The sequence below is a fragment of the Canis lupus genome, chromosome 36, assembly GCF_011100685.1.
Source record: "Canis lupus familiaris isolate Mischka breed German Shepherd chromosome 36, alternate assembly UU_Cfam_GSD_1.0, whole genome shotgun sequence".
NCBI classification, from domain to species: Eukaryota; Metazoa; Chordata; class Mammalia; order Carnivora; family Canidae; genus Canis; species Canis lupus.
The window spans coordinates 21,577,680-21,600,184 of NC_049257.1; the positions used below are offsets into that span (position 1 = coordinate 21,577,680).

General features: G+C 36.4%; 1 protein-coding gene across 2 annotated transcripts in view; it reads left to right on the forward strand.

Moving 5' to 3' along the window:
• The window catches only part of AGPS (alkylglycerone phosphate synthase), a 134,387-nt gene extending 115,539 nt beyond the window's left edge, over window positions 1-18,848 (forward strand). For both annotated transcript variants that reach the window (XM_038584941.1, XM_038584940.1), the window contains exon 20: window positions 13,196-18,848. In XM_038584941.1, the coding sequence (XP_038440869.1) occupies window positions 13,196-13,317 (122 nt within the window). In that variant the 3' untranslated portion in view covers window positions 13,318-18,848. The remainder of the gene's footprint in view (window positions 1-13,195) is intronic.
• Window positions 18,849-22,505: the final 3,657 nt, after the last annotated feature.

Here is a 22,505-nt window from a genome sequence, read left to right on the forward strand (position 1 = left end):
ACTACTGAATATCAGAGTGTTCTCTAGGACTTGGCCCTAAGCCAGTTTGTCCTGTGTTCACTCCTTCAGTGATTACCTTAGTCCTAGGACTTAACAACACACTGATGCTTCTCAACGACCAGAAAGTACCACCACCAGGACTTCTAGTTCAGATCATTATTTCTTCCTGTTGAGACTTCTGCAGTAGCATCTTAACTGGTCTGTCTGCTTCCACTCCTGCTCTCCTACTGTCATTGCTTTTGCTGCCAAAGTAATCGTTTCTAAAACTCAGTGTTTTCTCCTCACACACAAAATAAAATCCAAACTCCTTGTCAGGACCCTCAGGATATACACATGTATGTCTCCCCATCCGCATCTCTTATTGCTTTTTTACTCTAGCCACATTGGCTTTCATGCCATTCCTCAGACATACTAACCCCCATGCCCCTGAAAGTCCTTTGCTGTTTGTTCCTCTTCTTTGGATGTTCTTTCTTGCTCTTATTTTTCCCCCAGATATTTTCATGGCCCACTTTCTCCATCATTTCGTTCTCTGATAAAAAGGTCACCTTCTTAGAGGTGTCTTCCTTGTTCTTTTGTTGAGTTTCTGTGTTCCTCATTTGAATAAGTTCAGTGAGGTTACTGACTATCTTGTTTATTGCACTGTGTTTTCTCAGTCCCTAGAACACTGACTACTGGCCCTTCTGTATAGCAGAAGGAATATGTGAATATGTGGAGTGGATAAGTGCCCAAGTGCACAGAATTTGAGGCAGTTTTGCAAGTTCTCAAACAGCTCTGAATCTTTCATAGTAAAATGGCTGTAGTCTCACTATTAATTTGGCTTCAGACATTTAATATGCAGGCCATGTTTGCATATAGGGTCATATTTAATCATGTAAAGTTTATAATGTTTCTGAGAAATTGTATTAGCAGAGCCATTTACTCAGTAAAAAAGTGGGGTAAAATAATGTGCATTTCTCTACAACTATATAACAGCAGCCATTTTTGTGTTCTTCCATAGATGCATTATGTATATAAGATTCAATTGAAACTTTGTCCTAAAGCAAGTAAAAGGTCGAGAGGCTTGTAAACAGAGGGGAAAGAACACAGATTTTGGAATCAAATCTGTATTTGACTCCTGGCTCTTGCACTTAACTAGCTGTGTGACCTTAGGGAAATAACTTCTCTGAGCTGGTGTTCTCTTCTGCAAATTAAGAATAATAGTACCTACCTTGTATATTATAAGAATTACATGTGATAATATATGCAAAACATCTGAAGTATCTTGCATATAGTAGGTGCTTAAAAAAACCCAGTAGCTTAAAAAGGTAGCAATAGACAATTCCAAGTGGAAACTCTGGTTTGTATTCTTAACCTTTGAAAAAAGGGTTAGAGTTTACATTGAAAAGATACAAACAACAATTGTCCTAACATTTTCAATTGTAACCTGCAGTTGGTCTCATTCTGTAAGAAGTTCTATTATAATCTGTATGAAAGAGAAATTTCCTTCACACTCGTGGCTATAAAATATGCTATACAAAAATGTCGATTTTCATAAATGCCTCCTGCTTAAAGATAATCATCTAATTTGTAAATGTCAAATATCCTGTGCTGTTTGGTAGTTTCATAAAACCTTTCTATATAAATTTGAAATAGAATAGGTTTAATTGTCCTGCTAAACTTTACTAATGATAGAGCTTTTGGAGAGATCACTTCTTTTAATGTGAAGAAAAGATTCTCCTTAATTTACATCCTGAACTTAAAACTCAAGTTGACCTCATAGTGACATCTGTATTTACTGACCTTCAGGCAGTGTCATGACATTCTCAGTACCAGTTTTGATTTTGAGAGTAGAAGGGCTGGGGGCTGGGAGAATATTGATGCAATTTCTCTTAGAGGGTTTGGCCTGTAATTGTGATTAATAACAGTTGCTTTCACTATCTGGAAACAGACAGGCTGGTTTGTCTGCCTACAATCATGCTGTGATAAATGGAGCTATTTTAACTCTGGTTTTGTGTATCAAAGAAAACAGATGTAGTCTGGAACTGGAGGCTATAGGAAATATAAAGCCTGTTTAACTTAATCTTCATAGTGCTTGATTTTGTAACTGACAAGCTGGTCAGTTTAAAGAGTTTGTATCAGCCATGTACTTAATTTCAATTTATGACTTAAGTTTTTAAGTTGCTCATTGGCTAAAATTATACCTAAGCCCTTGTCAGGAAGTACAGTTCTTTGATTAAATAAAACCAGTCTTAATTTAAATATTGGTGTCTTTACCTAACCAAAATTATTTCCTATTGTTCAGAGAATAATTGTGAGGCAGCTGCTCCAAGGTTTGTTTGGGCTTTTTATTTTTTTGTGGCCTTAACAGAGCCCACTTGTATCAAAAACTTTAAAAGTAAAGAGAGAGTACTCAAAAGAATGAGCAAAAGATTGATTTTGAAGTTGTTTGTTAAAGCCATAGTCTGAAATAAAAGACATATATGTTGGAAAGAAAGAAAGAAAATTCTTGCTTTAATAGATGCCGTGATTTTCTAAGACAATCCCATAGAATCTATAAAAACAAGACCAGCAGGATTGCAGAATTTAAGAGCACACACAAAAATCAATCACATTTCTAATATTAACAAACATGTAGAAACTGGAATTTAAAATACAATACCATTTCCAGTTGCTTCAAAGAAAATGAAGTGAACATAAATTTAACAAAATTTGTTCATACTTAGGCATAAATCTAGCAAAATATATACAGGGTCTGTAGTCTGAGAATTATAGCATGTTGATGAAAAATATCAAAGAAGTCCTAAATGAGAGACAGTGTTCATATTGGTAGAAAACTAGACATAGCAAAGACGATCATTTCCTTCTAGATTGATTTATGTGTTTAATGCAATTCATGTTAAAATTTCAGCAAAATTTGGGGTGCCTGGGTGGCTCAGATGGTTAAGGTCTGCCTTCCACTCAGGTCATGATCCCAGAGCCCTGAGATGGAGCCCAACGCTGGGCTCAGCGAGGAGTCTGCTTCTCCCTCTCCTTCTGCCCCTCCCTCTCGGTTGTGCTTCTACAGTTGCTCTCGCTCTCACTATCTAACTCAAGTAAATAAATAAATAAAATCTTAAAAGTTTTCAGCAAACTTCTTAGTAGACATAGAAAAGATTATTCTAAAATTTATATGGTAAGACAAAGGAACTAGATAACTGAAACAATTATGAAAAGAAAGACTAAAGTCATAGGAACCTATCCACTTGATTTCAAGACTTATGGCTCTAGTAATCAGGACTGTGCTGTTGGAAGAGAGAGAGGGAGACATCGGTCAATGGAACAGAATAGAAAACCACCCCCACAAGTTTGTCCAATTGATTTTGACAACAATACAGAAACAATCCAGTGGAGGAAGTATATAATTTTTCAACAAATGGTGCTATAGTAAGTGGACATCCATAGGCAAAAAAATGAAAAGAACCTTGACCTAAATTTCAGGATCTTTTTTTTTTTTTTTTTTTTTTTTTAAATTTCAGGATCTTATACCAAACTTAACTCAAAATAGATAATGGACTTAAATGTAAAATTCAAAATAATAAAACTTTTAGAAGAAAACAGGAAAAAATCTTCAGAGTCTAGAGTTAGGCAAAGAGTTCTTAGGCTGGTCACCAAAAGCACAGTCCCTTAAAGGAAAAGTTGATAAATTGGATCCCATCAAAATTAAAAATGTTTGCTCCATGAAGGATTCTGATAAGTGGGTGAAAAGATAAGCTACAGAGTAGTAGAAACGTGTAAACTACATGTCCAACAAAAGGCCTATACCTATAATATGTAAAGAATTACCCAACTCAAGAGTAAGATGCAAACAATCCAGTTAGAAAGTGGGCAAAAGATATGAAGAATCATTTCACTGAAGAGGATATACAAATGGTAAATAATCACATGGAAAGAGGTTCAGATCTCAGTTGTAAATAGAAAAATCTAATTCAATAAACTCTGTATCACCCCAGTATCCTTAGCTATTAAGAAAATGCAAATTAAAACCACAGGGGTAATCACTATATATCTATCAGAAAGCTAAAATTAAAAAATAGTGATACTATCAAATGCTGGTAAGGATATGAAGAAACTAGACAATTAATACATTGCTGAGAGGAATGCAAAGTGGTACAGCTACTCTGTAGATACTTTGGCAGTTTTTTATAAAATCAAACATGCAAACTACCATTCAACCCAACAATTATACTCTTATGTATACCAGAGAATTGAATACCAGAGAATTGAAAACTTAGGTTTGTACAAAAACCTGTGTGGATGAATATTCAGAGCAGCTTTACCCAGAATAGCCCCAAACTGGAAACAGCTTAGATGTCCTTCAACTGATGGTTGGTACATCCATATCATGGACAACTCCTCAGCAACAAGAAGGAACCAACTATTAGTGCATGCAACAACTTGGATGACTCTCCAGGGAATTATGAGAAAAAGAAAGCCAATCTCAAAAGACTGCATACAGTGTAATTCTATTTCTATGACATTTTTGAAATGACAGAATTACAGAAATAGAGAGCAAATCAACAATTTCCAGGAGTCAGTTGTTGTGGGAAGGGGTGACTAAAACAGGCAACACAGGGGATCCTTGTGGTGATGGAATTGTTCTGTATCTTGACTATATCAATGTCAATATCCTGGTTGTAATTTTGATCTTTAGGTGCCTACCAGATGAGTCTAGCCTTTCCAGTATTGAATATCAGATTACCATAATATAGCAGATAGTTTGTTTTGTCCTTTAATTTTTTTTCCTGTTGGTTTCTTTTTTGTGACTGGCTTCTTCTCACAAAACTTATTATTTGATTATAATATTTTTCCACTGATGTAACGTTGTAAATAGATTTCACGATTGGACTGTAAAAGCCAATTAACCCATAATTTCACTGAACATTTAATTATTACAGCTGTGGCATAGGATAAACAAATTTTTTATTAATTTTTTTTTTTTTTACTTATTAGAGCATGAGTGGGGGATGGGGGAGAAGCAGAGGGAGAAGGAGAAGCAGACTCCCCACTGAGCAGGGGGCCCAGTGTGGGATCTTGAGATCATGACCTGAGCCACCCGGGCGCCCAAGATACAGATTTGAGAATTGACAGAAAATCTGTTAAGAATGTATTGATCCCTGTGTCTTTCCACATATGCAATTACAGAAGCTACCTGTTATAGCTTACACCTTCAGTTGTATCACCATCATAGAACAGGTGGCTTAGATACCAATACTTTTCTTTGGACCTCTAAAGAGAGCTTTCTTCCCAGCAATTTTATGTCCCACACTCTTCTAAGTAAGATGTTTGTTAGTCTGAGAATGCCTGTACTACATTATTAGATCGTTAGAGAATAATTAACTTTTGTAATTTCATGTGATTAGCAAATAGTTAATCCTAATAGATAATTTCTTTCTTTTTTTTATATATATTGAAGTTCAATTTGCCAATATATAGTATAACACCCAGTGCTCATCCCATCAAGTGCCCTCCTCAGTGCCCATCACCCAGTCACCCCATCCCCCTGCCCACCTCCCCTTCCACTACCCCTTGTTCATTTCCCAGAGTTAGGAGTCTCTCATGTTTTGTCACCCTCTCTAATTTTTCCCATTTTCCCTCCTTTCCACCATAATCCCTTTCACTATTTCTTATATTCCCCATATGAGTGAAACCATATGATTGTCCTTCTCCAATTGACTTACTTCACTCAGCATAATACCCTCCAGTTCCATCCACGTTGAAGCAAATGGTGGGTATTCGTCCTTTCTAATAGTTGGGTAATATTCCATTGTATATATAGACCACATCTTCTTTATCCATTCATCTGTCGATGGGCATTGAGGCTCCTTCCACAGTTTGGATATTGTGGGCATTGCTGCTATAAACATTGGGGTGCAAGTGTCCCGGTGTTTCACTGTATCTTTGGGGTTAATACCCAGGAGTGCAATTGCTGGGTCGTAGGGTCTATTTTTTTTTTAACTCTTTGAGGAACCTCCACACGGTTTTTCACAGTGGCTGTACCAGTTCACCCTAATAGATATTTTCAAAATCATCAACATCACTCAGCATCAGGGATATACAAATCAAATAAGATACCACCCCACACCAGTCAAAATGGCTAAAATTAACTCCGGACACAACAGATGTTGATGAGGATGCCGAGAGAGGGGAACCCTCTTACGCTGTTGGCGGGAATGCAAACTAGTGCATCTACTCTGGAAAACGGTATGGAGGTTACCCAAAAAGTTGCAAATAGAGCTACGCTATGACCCAGCAATTGCACTACTAGGTGTTTACCCAAAGGATACAAACATAGTGATCCGAAGTGGCAGCTGTATGCCAATGTCTATAGCAGCAATGTCCACAGTAGCCAATAGCCAATAGCCAAACTATGGAAATAGCCCAGATCTCCATTGACAGATGAATGGATAAAGACCATGTTGTAATATATACAATGGAATAAGTGGAATGTACAATGGAATACAGCCATCAAAAAAATGGAATCTTACATTTGCAACGATGCAGATGGAATTAGAGGGCAATATGCTAAATGAAATAAGTCAGAGAAAGACTAATATCATATGACTTCACTCATCTGTGGAATTTAAGAAACAAAATAGATGAAAATAGAGGAAAAGAGGGAAAAATAAAATAAGATGAAATCAGAGAGGGAGACAAACCATAAAAGACTCCTCTTTAGGAAGCAAACTGAGGGTTGCTGGAGGGGAGCTGGGTGGGGGTATGTTGTAACGGGGTGATGGGCATTAAGGAGGGCACTTAATGTAATGAGCACTAGGTGTTATATGCAACTGACAAATCACTAAACTCTATGTCTGAAATTAATAATACACTGTTATTAAATTGATTTTAAATTTTAAAAATGCATAACAAAAAAAACCCTAATAGATATTTTCAGGTATGAATCTATTAAAAGTGAGCTTAGTTAAAAATTTTTTTAATGTTGTTCTCTGTTGTCTAATACAAAAGCCACTAGGCTACCTGTGGCTATTTAAATTTTGATTAATTGAAATTAATTAAAATTAGAGGCACCTGTGTGGTTTAGTCTGTTAAGCATCAGATTCTTGATTTCAGCTCAGGTCATGATCTCAGGGTTGTAAGATTGAGCCCCATGTTGGGCTCCGCACTAGATATGGAGCCTGTTCAAGATTCTCTTTCTCCCTCTGCCTCTGTCCCTCCCTCATATTTGTGTCTTAAATTAATTAAAATTAAAAATTCATTTCCTCACTTGCACTAGCCACATATCCAGTGCTGATATCCACATGTGGGTTGGGGCTGCTGTGCTAAATAGTGCAGATAAAGAACATTTTTGTCATAAGAGAATGGTACTGAATTGTGCTGTGAAGCTTTATTTCATGTATATATATTGGCCCATTGGCTAGAAAAATGGTCCGAAAAATGACTTACAAGGTTTTGTTTTGTTTTTTTAAGGGATATTAAATTCAAGTTTTAGGAGTTAACTTTCAAAATAAAGTAGCGTTTGGGCAGCCCTGGTGGCGCAGCGGTTTAGCGCCACCTGCAGCCCAGGGCGTGATCCTGGGGACCCTGGAACGAGTCCCGCATTGGGCTTTCTGTATGATGCCTGCTTCTCCCTCTGCCTGTGTCTCTGTCTCTCTCTGTCTCTATGAATAAATAAATAAAATCTTAAAAAAAAAATAAAGTAGCATTTGTCACCAATGGTTGATGTTCTCAGATGTGACTACTGTCTACTACTTTCTCCAGAATTTCTCTCATTTTGGTCAGTAGCCTCAAATTTAGAGCAAGTTCACCTTGCAAATGAGTAAGCCGTTTGCTAGTAATCCAGTTGGTTGAGCAGCGAAAGTATGTTGTACTTCTGGAAATTGTTTGGGCTTCTAAGAGCCCCTTGGAAGCACGTAGTCTAGGATTTCTTCCTCTTGTCATTGTTGACATTTTGGGCCAAGTAAATCTTTGTTCTAGAGGCTGTTCTATGCATTCTAAGATGTTTAGCAGCATCCCTGGTCTCTGTCCTTTAGATGCTGGTAACATCAACTCAGTTTTGACAGCCAAAATGTCTCTAGACATTACTAAATGTACCTTGGAGAGCAAAATTGCCCCCAGTGGGAACCACAGGTAGGGTCCAAAAAATCTGAGAGATTTGAAGGAAAGAGTTTTAGGTTCTGTGACTTACCTCTTGTTTTAGCTACTGTAAAATAGTTCTAAGAAATAATGTCAGAATATAGGAAATGTAAGGCAAGTATAAGCAGAATTCTTATGTGGCATATACTGTTCTATAATGGAACTACAAAAATTAATAAAACATGGCCCTAGTCTCAGGGAGCATATGATGTTTTCTACCTTTTTCTGGCCTTATCTATCTCATGTTATTTCACCATTCACTTGCTTTTTACTCTGTTGTACAGGCATTAATTGACAACTTGGGTTTAAATTTCAAATATGTTAAGCCACCTATGGGGAAATTGTAGCAGAATTAGCACTTGATTATGTTCTGAAGACAGATCTCCTGTGATCTGTTATCACCCTAGTAATTCAAACTTTTATTCTATTTCATAATCTCTAAAAACCTATTCAAGGATCAATAAGGTCTTAGAGCTATTGTGTGAACTGCACAGATGAAATCTTAGCATGAAGAAAAATGACATCTTAAATATTTGCTAAAAGAAAAATCTTACTAGATTTTAAGTGCTTTCTTAAAAGCCTGTTTGTGAGTTTGTCATCTCAATATTGAAAGTTTTCATTAGTAGAAAATAAGTCAAATATCTGTAAGAGAAATGGAAACATGACTTTAAGTATCCACAAAGCACTAAATTAAACTCTTGGATAGGCATAGTCCCATCTCATATGCTTTAAAGCCTGAATATTAGCAATGCTCAGTTGGAGATCTGTGAGCTAACATTCAGCATGTACCTCTACCAAAACTGAACACACACAAAAGTGTGCTGAATAGCACAAATACATGGACGACTATATTCTCTTTTCATGTTGAAATCTTCCTTCTGAAAGAAGCATCATTGCAGTCAGATCACCTCAAAAAGTGGAAACTGTCCGTGTTTTCTGTTCTCATCAGTACCTAAGAAGTTTTATGGGACCAGAACCTCAACTGGCATGGGTTGTTGGGCTAGGTCCAACACATCTTCTAGCACTGATTCCTTACATAATCCACCTATAGTTTGGTTGGATTAATTGAAACTTGAAATACAAAGCTAATGTTCAGATCACTCATACAAGCAGCTAAGTCTAGATTTTAAGACTGAGTTATAGAATAGTGCTAAGGTGATATCCAGGATGTCTAAACTAGAACTTTCAAAATATAGTTGTTATATATTAATAATGGTTAGGTGCTTTTCGCTTTGGCTAAATTCTGCCTCTGAGTTTAGCTTTAGTAGTCTTCTCAGTGTACAGTCTGTTTTCATAATTTGTTTTTTAAATAAGCATGTAATCTTTGCAACCTTATACTCAAACTCATAATTCAAAAAGTTTTCCATTTAGCTAAAAAGAACTCTAGCAGACCCCAGATTTCTCCCTTTTAAAACAGGACTATTTGGGACATCTAGGTGGCTCAGCAGTTGAGTGTCTAGACGCCTTTGGCTCAGGGCGTGATCCCGGGGTTCTGGGATCAAGACCCACATCAGGCTCCCCATGGGGAGCCTGTTTCTCCGTCTGTCTGTCTCTGCCTCTCTCTCTGAATCTCTCTTGAATAAATAAATAACATCTTTTTTAAAAAAGTAAAAATAAATAAAACAGGACTATTTGGTAGCTCCTGTTAAGTCTCCAGACCCTAAGACCACAAAGAGTAGTTCCAAATAATTTTTGGTGACTAGGCTGGCTACCATGTCCACATTTTTCACACCCAGTGTCCTAGTACTCCCCATACATGTCTGGTCATTCATACCACAAAATACATTCTTTCTTCTAGCTATTAGCATCCAAAGAGGACTGTTGAACATGTGATTTCAAAGATTGTCCCTAAAGGCTTCCGTTTCCTCTGTTCCAAAAGTAAATTTTTAAAAATGTACTGCATATTGTAGAATAACATAAAATACTTGTCTTACCCAATCTGTACATATATCATTAGATATTAAATTGTCAAAAGGTGAATTCCACTTTGAACTTAAAAGTGAAAAGAATTTTCCCATTAGTTTTTATAATGTTCAGCATCTAGCTGGTCTGTATTTTTTGTATCTTTAAAAAATATCCAAGACTCTTAAAAACCTGGCATAAGTACTTTGGGCATCATATATTTAGAATAATTGTGAATTGTGGAGTGCAAGATCCCTGTCTTGGCTTTCTATAGTTCTAGTGTTGGCTCTCAGACTAGGTTTATACTTCTAGAAAATCAGAAGTCAAAAGAATTTAGTTGAGTCAGTAGTCATGAATATCCCACAATGGAAAGAAGCATAAACTTCATGTGGTAAGAATGTGCATATGCCTTTTCATGAATAACTATACACACAAGGGATACTGAAATAGTCCTTGGCTGCCTGTTATTTGCTATTCTTGTCCATTCTCCCCTCGCCCAATATGGCATGTTACACAAAGGACAGAGTGTCATTTCTTCCATTCCTGAAATTAGCTCTATGAATGTTTAAGCCCCGACTATATATTTGTGCACATGTATGTTGCATGTATCTGGACCAGTACCGTCAAGCCAGTTTCAGAATGCCTCAGCAGTGCAAGTAGGGATGGTACCAAGGGCATTATTATTGTTGTTGTTTAGCTCTTGAATTAAAGGCTTCTACTTTGAAGTGCGATCTCTCTTTGAGATTACGGTCTTTGGTATGTTGTTTTGATTTTTGATTCCTCTAAGATAGCCACAGAAGGTTCTTGAGAATTTTATGAAGACTGTTCCCAGTAATCATCTTAAATGAACGAGCATTTTTACTTAAACTGTGTTTTCTGTCTGTACACTTATCCTACAGTGTAGCTGACTTAAATAGTTAAGCAAAATTAGAAAGATTCCTAGTTGCTTTAATTATATAGGCCATGATTCCTGACCTCAGTTCAAATTCTGTCCTCACTGACAGAAAAAGCTCACAGACCTCTGCAATCAAGGGGTTAAACTATTTCATTAAATATGTTTAGAGGGGCCACAGCCATTCTGTCTGTACTGCCTTTTTTTTTTTTTTTTTTACTTTCTAGTTCACTAATCAAATGTATGTTAGATTGATTATTGTAAAAGTATAAACCATAGAAAATTTGACAAGATAGATGTGTAAATTATCCTTCTGACAGAACTAATGATGCACTCCAAGCACCTTCTGTTTTCCAGCGCTTGGTGAGCAACTTCATTAAATATGCAATAGCTGTTGGGTGGCTTCTCAGACGATGGTTCAGCTCCTTGTGGAATTGCATTATTACTAGAGGTGTAAAACCAGGCAGACAAGCTAGCTGTTGGGCATCCTGCTGAGGTCCTAATGTGCTCCATCTTGTTGGAGCAGTTGTTTGCAGTCTTTTCAGGACAATTACATCCATAACCACAGGACACATTCAGTGAAACTATATTACAGATAACAGTGTAGACTAGCACTGACTGCTCTTCACCCCTTCTCCTGAGCTGCCTTAGCGTGGGTAGCTTATAATCGACTTCCTCACTCCCAAAGTAGTTGCTTTTTTTTAATCTCTTGGAGCAAATCTGAAAATAACTCATTTGCAACTTTTTTGAGTGCTTAAAGCCATAGGCTGTGGGAGGTGAAAGACCTCATAGATTCCAATCCCTTTGAAGATGAGAAAACCAAGGCTAACAAATTGTGGTGAGTTGTCCCTTAGGGACATAGGAGGAGGACCAAGTAGAACAACTTTTAGGTGGGAGGGATCGTGTGAATAAGAATCTGTGCTGTTTAGCTACTGGTTTTAGAGCTCTTTTAAACATTTTTTTTTTCTTTTTGAATTCAAGATTTTTTTTTCTGCTGCATTTCATTTTCCCCATCTTAATACCAAACTTTTTTATCTCTAGAAGCCAAGCAGAAATATTTTGTTAAGGATATCAAGCTGTAATTTTAATGACAATTGGATGGTTTCCTGGAGAACTGGACACAAAAGATGGTTTGAGTTGAGCCTGAAATGGTATTTAAGGTTCCAAATGGCAGATGCTACAGTGTATCACTGCAGCCTGATAAATGAGATTGCATTTTAGAATGACAGGCTGAATGCTTTAATGAAAGGAGGTTTCCCATTTTGGTTGGCCAATTAAATCACTGCTGATGACTTTGGATCATTAATGAACATTAGTGGAAAATGACCATTTGAATTCAATTATTACAATAATATATTTGAAAAGTACTAACCACAAATAAGCCTATCTGTAAATTAAAGATTTATTCATTTTGCCACAGATAAGTTAGCATATTGCTTTGCTTTTCTTAATGCAAAGCAAGTTAAGATATCAAAATTGAGAATTTCTCTTTAGAGGTTGTTTTTTCCTTGGGTGCCCTTAAAAAGATAATTTATGCAGTGGATCATTATATTACTTCATTATTCTCAAATTAGCAAGAGCTAGAACAGAGAGGGGGAACATTATACAAGGTATAAAGGTAGAAGATTAAGTTTAAAATGGATTAGGTATTTGATTTATTTAGTGCCTAAAAAAATTTCTAATTCTGCAAAAACAATAGGAAGAAAATAACCATTACTTGGGAACATGTAAATTTATTTAAAAGTAATATGAAAATAAAATGCAAATGAAAGTTTCATAACCAGGTTTTTTTTCTTAAATACTTTAGAGGCTCAAATTTTCCTAATTATTTTAAGCTTTAAAATATTTTATGGATATATATCCTGCCATGTTTGCTATAATATTCCCAACAAATTCATCTGGAGATGATGTTTTTCTTTAGTTAACTTCATTTTCTCTGGACCTTTGGCATGTTTTGGTAGTTAAGACAGGAGGGTGGGTTCATTTGAAATGTATGTTTTTCTCATCTTGTTATTTGTAAAGTGGGCCCCCATCTCAGCCCAAGCTTCCTTCATCTCTGTTTCATAGTTTACAGAGAAAGGAGACACTGTGGAGCTCAGGCTTCCCCTGGGAATACATTGGGCTTAATGAGCTTGATAGTCTGGTGGGCTCAATAAATCAAATAAAGCAAAACATTTCTCATTTTTGAATAAAAGCATTTATCACACAGTGTTTGTTCATTCATGGTCACAAGATTGATTGGTTCCCAGCCTCATAGTGTATATTGAAGCATTTTTGATTTTGTTTTTCCAGTGGGCAAGTTACGGAAGCAGTGGCTAAAGGAAAGTATCTCTGATGTCGGCTTTGGGATGCTGAAGTCTGTCAAGGAGTATGTGGACCCCAATAACATCTTTGGAAACAAAAACCTTTTATAAATCAATTACTGTTGTTATGAAAAATGTCACTTTTTTTTTTTTTAAGTCTTCAACTATGGTTATACCAGTAATCAAATATATCATGGACTGTATTTCAGCAAAATTTGTTTGTTGGTTTAAAATAAGTTGTTTCATTCTGTATTTGTTTTATTTCTACATCCATGGATTGACAGATGGTATTCCTAAATCTCTCTCATTGTAGGTGTATCAGTTTACCGCCAACTGGTTGTCATTTCAAATTTTAGTCAGGCAACACAAGGCTGCTAGTTGTTATTTCAGAGGAAGATGCTGCCAGCTGTTCTATATTGATGCTTCCCCTTGGTAACGAAGGTGGATTTTGGTGTCATCCACTGCTTATCTAGCCTCTTTTTAAAAGGACGTTTCTGGGAAGCAGGTATCTGGGGAAGGATTCCGCTGAGGAGTGATTACACATGTATGTTTTTTAAGAGTGCATTCTAGTGTGAGTTAGGCCATTGAGGAGAATACTCATGAAAGAATATAGGCAACCGTTAACTTAGGATACCTTCGATTCTGTGAGGTGCTTGGCCTACATTTTTCTTTGAAATTAGTATATAGTTATAGAACCTTAAATCAGTCTAAAAATTATTGTTAGGGGACATGTTTTTGTTCTCCATGTTTCTGTTTCTACTGAGGTATAAGTTGTATGTGTATAACTGAGATAACCTCTTGTAATATCCTAGTTCCTTCATCATATGTTTTATGAGAAAAGCTGATTTATCACTCATTGTATGTGAAGAACAGGTTTACCTTGAAATGAATGCCTTTATTCAGCTTAAGAGTCCTAATGTTTCTGATTTCACATTCTTGTTGCTGAGATGCAGAAGCAGCTGCAACAGGAGCAGAAGAAGGAAGACTCCTTACATTTAATGTCTCCAGTTCAAAGAATTGTTTGGCTAATGAAACACAGTTATCATTTAACTATTGAATTTGAAAACCTCAAGTTTCAGTGACAAATTTTTTTTAATTAACCCAAACATGATAAATTTTCAAATAAAAGTAAAGTTTCCATTTCGTTTTTAATACTGATTTAACACCTTGTTTGAATTACTGGTTTAACCTAAATTTTGAAAAAATGGATTAATACACATACCATAATCAAAAGTTTGAAATATTCCTATTTCTTAAATAATAGGGAAAACATGAATCACATTGAGCGAACATTTTTACATTCAAACCTGGATATTAAGATAAGTGAAATAATTACTTTGAATCACTGTCTGTCAAGGTTCATGATTCACATTTTGGGATGGATTCTTTTCTTAATGCAATACCTAACTTTTGATAATTTTTTAAAAATTAATATTTGATCAGATAATGTAAATCAAAATACAGACAATCCTTTAAAAGGACACACTGTCTGTCTATGTAGCAACAGCTCCAAAGTATTTTTGGGCAGTTTGATACCTTTTATATCTGAAGAATACTTAACCAGAAAAATGAAAATTTAAATTGACAAAATGGTATTTTTAAGACTTCAAAATGATCAACAATTTTTAATAAAATTGGCCTCAAAATAATAAACTTAAAATCTGTAAGCAAATCAAAATTAAATATTAGTTTAACAACAAAAACTAAATATTTGTTAGAAGCTGCCTCTCTTCATTGGTAATTTATTTTTAATTTTAAAATTTCAGCAGATCTTAGCTTTAAAAGCCCTTAATATTTGAAATAGTTGGATGCTTGATGAGGAAATTATACTTGCCTCTAGAATTATAAAAATCTCAGCTTTATAAAATGCATCTATCTATTAATGAAGGTAATTTCTCTAACTGATGATCAAAATGTAAAATTTAATACAGTACTAGTATCTCACTGGAGTGTATACATGTTTCTGAGTAATTTTTTTAATAAAATTTACAGATTCATAAGAAGATCCATTCCTTTGCACATGATTGTTATAACATTCTTTCCCAGGGAGTTCAGATTTCAACCACCTCAGAAATCTGTATTTGGTATTAGGAAACTATAAATGTCACAACTGAAAATTGTTGTGTTCACTGTTCTACATGAACCTTACGGAAATTAGTGATTTATGTCTTTGTTTTTCTTCTTCCATGTATGCAGGACTCCCAACCTTGATTTTATAGGGATGACTACATTCTGTTGTTGGAATCATTTCTACAGGGATTATTTTGAAACACATGAACACTCATCAGTGCTGTGCTGTTTCACTCTGATTTAGTAAATCAGAAAGCCTCTTTCCCACTTTCTCTCACACTTGCTTCTGAGAGGTACCTTTGACATGTACTTAGTTTCTGTGGAGAGCTGAGTTCTTGATTATGCACAGAAGCACTTAAACCTTGCCTCATATTTCTGAAATATCTGGAAATGGCTTCATAAAAGTTAAAGCCTGGAGTACATTGTTTATGTGAGGCTTTTAAACTCACTTTGAATAAGTTTGTTTAAAATTTTAAAAGCTCATAACCTATTTGGTTTTTAGTACAGCATAAACATTGACTTGTCTTTCTGAAGTTAGTCATATTTCTAGTATTTGTTAATGTCACATTTGGGTTGAGGTTTTAGTGGGACTAGGAACTTGCTGCTAGTGAGAAGTGGCATTGAATACTAAAGACTCAATATGAACAGGCTTTATTGACCCTTAGAGAAACTGTTGCCTTAATGTTTGGTGCAAAATACAGTGCATAAGCAAATTTCATCTTATACTGAGTAACTTGAGCTTTTTTTAGTTTAGTAAGAATTGTAGAAGCCACGTGTTTATTGTGCCCAGCATTTTACCACAAAGAAAGAGGATTGAATTCTTTTCTCTTCAGAAGGATTGGAAGTTTACGTCCTAAATGCTTACATATTACAGTACTGTTATTTAAAGAGTTATTTATGAAGCTGGAAGCCTTCTAGTACACATAGTTGTGTTGACATATTTTGGAAAACAAAAGCGCAATAAAGGATGAGCTTCCATCAGTGTGTATCCTGTGTCAGATACAGATGGTTGCAAGGAAACCTGTTTTTCAGGATATTCTCTTAGTAACTGCTAAGTCCTAGCTTACATTTTTGAAAATGCCTTTCTGCATGCTGGCTCCAGAGATTTTTCTTTGTCATTTTCTTTTATAGCTACAACTTCTTAACCATAGCTGATCAAAGAAGCCCTGTAGTTCCAAGCTGAAGTGTATAAACTTAGCTGTTCACATGGGGCTGGGTTTGGTTGAGCATCTATTTATATAAACGTAGAATACAAATGGTTATTTATTGTGGATTGATTCACAAACTGCATGGGCTGGCACTTGAAGCAGCCAAAATGGAATGCTGTGGAAAGTGTCTCTACGTTTTAAGAACACTGAGACAGGCATCAAGGACAGCTTTAATAGCTTTTTGTTTACCAGTTAATCTTTGGCAACTTTGATTTTAATTAGGGTTTAGCTCATGGTGGGAGAAAAGCTGAAAATAAAAAGTGCTTGTTTTGGACTGAAGAATCCAGAATCACCTTTGGCTTTATGAGTTAGGAAAGCGTGGCTTTGCTCAAGGCTCCACATGAACCATGTGTCAATATATTCATTGAATTCTTAATTTCAGTGTCCTGAAAAGGAAATAATGTATACATTGATGCTGAAATGCAGAAAATGTAAGAGTTTTTTAAAATATTGAATCGAGTGTCTGCTAAGAAAGATATAAGTTGCTCAGCTTTCTGCTTCCTAAACCATGCTATTTGTCTTTAGTGTGGAATTTGTAAAAACTACTTGTAACATCAACAGGTTATAGAAACGTATATTATTAATAAAATGCACCCAGGTCTAAGAGATTTTGTTTTCTTCAAAGGGAGTGGGAAGCTCTTTGTTCTGTTTGCATATGGGTTTTTCTTTTATTTTTTCATCTTCATATTTCTGCCGATTTGAAAGCAAAATTTTATAATTTTATTAATGAAGCATAATCAAGTCCCTTTAAAATATGGCTAGCTAGATTTTATCACTCTAATTATTTTTTAAATCAATGTTATATTCCTAGGAGGTGTTTAGTCTCCTCTGAGCCTGAAGCATTTCACTTTGAACCTAGGAAGATCCTCAGAGAATGAGCACTGCGCTCTTAACCACAGCAATTCCTTAAGAAACGTAAGGACCACTGATATATTGAACACTCAAGCCAAAGAACCATCACAGAATAAAGTAACTTTAGTTCTGTGAACATGAAAAGATTTCTTTTTTGGTTCCCGAAGGAAACTTTTATACTTTTTTTTTTCCCCACAAGGAAGAAAAATAATACATCACGTATCATTAAGAACATTTTTCAGAGACTCAACTTCCAAATCTAAGAGGGAGAGAGAAGGAAAAAAAAAATTAGTGTGGATTTCTAAGCAACACGTATACCTGTTTTCAGGCATCTTATTGTTAGCAGTGTTTTTCATGAACAACATGAGCACCCTGTGAAACCGTTGTTTAACCCTTAAGGTAATCATGTTCACATTATCCATAAAGGACATGAAATGCTTGTACTGGTATACAGTTTCTATAAATAATTATTTTTTTGGGCCTCGTAAAGAATATCCCCAAAAGTTCACAGTGCCTTGTTGGGATTTTTTTTTTTTTTCCGTGAAATAGCCATTGTTTAAAATGAGAGGGAGAGGATAAATAAGTCTTTAAAGACTGGGATTGTTTAGTAGTTCAGGGCTTGTCCTCTTCAAGAATATGTCAGGAATTAAGCAGTTCTATTCAGAAACATGGAAAATCCTTTCTACAGTGTGGGTTTGGATCACCTATTCTAGTCTGTTTCACTAATGATATTGTGGACCTGTACTGCATATATGCGTTCAGTCGGTAGAATTTATATGTACTTTCATTTTTAGATTTTCATTCCTACTGTCCCAACTTAGTAGCCCTAAGATGTGGCTTCGTGGATGTGGCCTATTCACTCAGTCCCTGAGACACCCACTACATGCTTTTGGATATTAGCTCACACAGCTCCCTGAGGAGCACAGGGCCTGTGGGGGGTGGGGGGGCTCTAGTCCTTATATTGTGTGTCAGTCTTTTTTTCTGTGATGGTGCCTTCAGAATAATGAGTATTTCTGTTCCTGGACAATGATAAGTCTTATGAGAAATATATGTGGATTATATTTCTTAATTTTTGTCCTTTTTTGCTAAGCCTGTGAAATACTTTGGCTCTGATACAACTTGACTTGAATAATATCTTATCCCGAGTCTTCCTCCAAGGCAGTACATATTCCTGCCAGTACTGTAGTAATCTTTTGGGAACTACATGTGGGTAAGCTCTTGTATGTAAGCCATTTTATTGCTGTAACTAATGCATACAATTTACATTTGTAGTTTAAACGTTGCTGTGTTAGTGGGAAGGGAAATTCCTGAGAGATTTCAGCACAGCTTTGTGAGTTCAGACTGAGCCATACTGTTCTCTACAAGGGCTCAAAACATAGTCTATGTGCGTGCTTTCGGTGTGTGTTTGGATTAGCCTTTGATTGCTTTTCTGATACTGTACTGTTCTATAAGCAAATGCCCATGTGTGATTTTTAAGATGTGCTGGGAAGAAATAAAACAATATCAAAACCATTGTTATGGAGATTGTTGCTTATTTCATATTGATTTCATTTAACCTTTGTTGGCAGCATCATGCTGTACTGACAGAATGGATAAAATATAGTCTCTACCCATGAGTAGCCTATTAGTGAAGGATGTGTGCACAGATACTGATTTTGTCCCTGCCCGTGACTCCTGTACTAGAGGGAAGGTTGCAGTTTTCTGGGCTCTGAAATGACTGAGGATCAAGCCTGTTGAGCTTAATCTTACTTGGGACATTTCACATAATCACTTACCTCACTAAGACTTCAGCTCTTAATTAAAGAAGTTTTCTTCCTTGGTTCATATAAGCTTAGACTGAATGAACCTTAGAAATCCTCTCATCCTACCTTTTCCTAAACATAATTGTCTAATTTCCCATATACCCCAGGCCACAGATAATGAGTTTTCCTGAACATTTGCTGTGACCAAATGGGAATTTATTGCCTTTCCAGGAAGCCTTTTCCAACTTGAAATCCTCAGATATTAAGAGGTTTTTGCTTATTAGACTGAAACCCATCTTCCTCTTCTATTCATTGGTGTAACCTTTGTCTCTTAGTCATAAAGAATTGTCCAGTTGCTCTATTGAAGACAAGCTCTTCCAGTGCTTAAAGGCAAATCCTATCCTCCCACATCTTCTCCGGTTAGCCTTTGTTCCTGTGAGTTCTAGACCCTTCACCATCCCAGTCTCTCTTCACACATATGCTTCTGATTTTTTTTCTTTTAATATTTATTTATTTTCGAGGTGGGGGAGAGGCAAAGAGAGAGGGTGAAAGAGTCCCAAGCAGACTCTGAGCAGCCTGACAACAGGGCTCAATCTCACAACCCTTAAATCATGACCTGAGCCAAAACCAAGAGTTGGTGCTTAATCGACTGTGCCACCAGGTGCCCCAAAATTTTAATTCACTTTTAAATTTTAATTTAAAAAATGTTTTAAGAGAGAGAGAGAGAGTGCACATGCACTAGAGCAAGCAGGGGAGGGGGCAGAGAGAGTATCTCAGACAGTTCCACACTGATTGGGGCTGGATCCCATGACCCTTGAGATGACCTGAGCTGAAATCAAGAGTTGGATGTTCAGCCAGCTGAGCCACCCAGGCATCCCCTCTTTGGTGTTCTTGAAGTGAGGTGTCTAGGCCTGAATGTGCCATAGTACCAATGATTTCCTTATTGGAGTCACTAATAAATGCATTTTTTAATGGACATTCCACTGTCATCTCATACTGAATTTAAATTTAACAAAGCTTGTCTTTTCTGCATATACTGTTTTGGCCACATCTCCCTGGAGTCTGATTTTTTAAAGTCCCATTACCTGTATTTATCCTTACTAAAATTTGTATCTTGCTGGATTTAATTATAGAGTTTCAAAATTTTAGAATCTTGACTCATCCAGAATATTTTTTTTCTGTTCAGTTTTGGGTCCTAATAAAGTGAGACATGTATATGTCTGGACTCTCTTGCAAGTAATGGCAGAGAGCTCTAGTACACAACGGTCTGTCCAATAACACATCCATGAAAGAGCATTCAGGGCTCAGGCAGCTATTCTTCCACTTGACATGCTGTTGTCCACTTTACATTTTGTCCACAAATAGGCATTTTTTCCCCCTGTGAGTAAATTATTTCAGACAAACATTAAACATGCAATAAATTTACTTAACGTTGTAAGCTGCCATACTGAGATCCTTTGACGAAGCTTGCTGCTCAAGTTTCCTGTGCCACCCCATCAGAAAGGCAAGTGAGGTCCTTGTGTCATCCCATATACTTTTGCCTGTGTTTGGCCTCAGGGGCATGTCTCATTTTCAGTATACTCAAACCCATTCTCTGATGTGATGTTGATTTGGTCTAGTATTGGCTCATGGACAACCTCTCACATCCATTCTTACATAGCTCTGTCACATCTTTCATACCTCATTGTATCCACATTACACCTGAGAAGATAGCCCTTAAAAATTAAAATTTTAGGGATGCCTAGGTGGCGCGGCAGTTGAGTGTCTGCCTTCAGCCCAGGGCGTGATCCCAGGGTGCTGGGATTGAGTCCCACATGGGGCTCCCTGCAAGGAGCCTGCTTCTCCCTCTGCCTGTGTCTCTCTCTGCTTCTCTCTCTCTCTCATAAATAAAATCTATATATATATATAAAAAAAAAAAGCGGTGGCTAAGAGCACAGCTTTGAGCTGGACCACTGAGTTTTTGGTCCCTGCTTTGCCACTTAATGAAAAAAATTAAAATTTTGTCACTAAAAAGCTGTAAAATAAGAGAGGATGGAGTTCCAAAGTCTAAGAACATGATGGAAAGAGTTCTATTCTGGAATTTCGTTTATGCTCCATTTTTCTCTACCAACTACAAGTCACTCTCTATTTGGACCTAATTTCTTTCATAAAATGAAAATCTCTAAGGTCCCTTCTGACTTGGTCTCAGTGATTCTGATTAAGTCTAGATATTTTTGCTGAATGCTACCCTAGAAATGATTATTGCATTAATAATTTACTTTTTAATTCATCGTTTATTAGCCACTGTGCTGAGATTTAACCCTAGACCAGAGGTAATGATTATTACAACAATCCTGAGAAATGAGTGATATCCTCACTCTTTTTTTTTTTTTTTTTACTGGTAAAATAACTGAAGTTTAGTGAAGTCAAGTAACATCAACTTAGTAGCTGGCAAGTGGTGGTGTTGGGATATGACTAAATCCAGTGCCTCTGCTGGCAGCTTCACTGCTCCAGGCTGTTTGTACTGGGTATCTATGATATATACAAAATTTCTGCTTTTAAAGCAGATTATTAGTCATTGCCCTCTACTAAAGGGCACAAGTAAGGAAATGAAATCTTTTCAAGCTACAAAATGGAAGCCACTGTCTTCTTGACTTTACACCATAGAAAATACAGGATGCCTTTTGTCTCAAATGCTGTCTTGCTCTGTAAATGTTTAATCCAGAAGGTCTTATATTGGTGTCTACAGGTTTAATATGAAACTTACAAAGGAACTTAATTTGCATTTTTATAACTTTAATACTGTATTCCTTTGAGCTGCACTTAAAAATGTAAGAATACCTGTTTCTGTAAGTTATATATCTTTCCATAGACTGGAAACTATTAAGATTAAGGAAATGTTCTATTGTAATTAGAGCCCATTTATGGGAAGTCACACAGTTCCTTAAAACTGCTGATTTAAGAATTAAAGTTGCTGCTGAAGGATTTGAGCTACACTGCAAAAGTTGTATATATCTTATAGCTAGAATGAAAGTTTAAGTTTAGGGGATCCCTGGGTGGCGCAGCGGTTTGGCGCCTGCCTTTGGCCCAGGGCGCGATCCTGGAGACCTGGGATAGAGTCCCACGTCGGGCTCCCGGTGCATGGAGCCTGCTTCTCTCTCTGCCTGCGTCTCTGCCTCTCTCTCTCTCCTCTCTGTGCATTCTCATGAATAAATAAATAAAATCTTAAAAAAAAAAAGAAAGTTTAAGTTTAGAATCTGATGGTTACAGTTATGGTACTTCTGTGGTTGGACAACCAAGAATCCAGAGTTACCGGGTCTTCACGAAGTGTTCTGTTTAAGTAATACTGTGGGTACAGCCCAATAAGTGAATACAAAAAAGCCCAAGTGTCACTCTAGTCCCAGTGGTAAGGCAACAAAGAATAAGAGGCAGTTAGTGAATGGTAGAT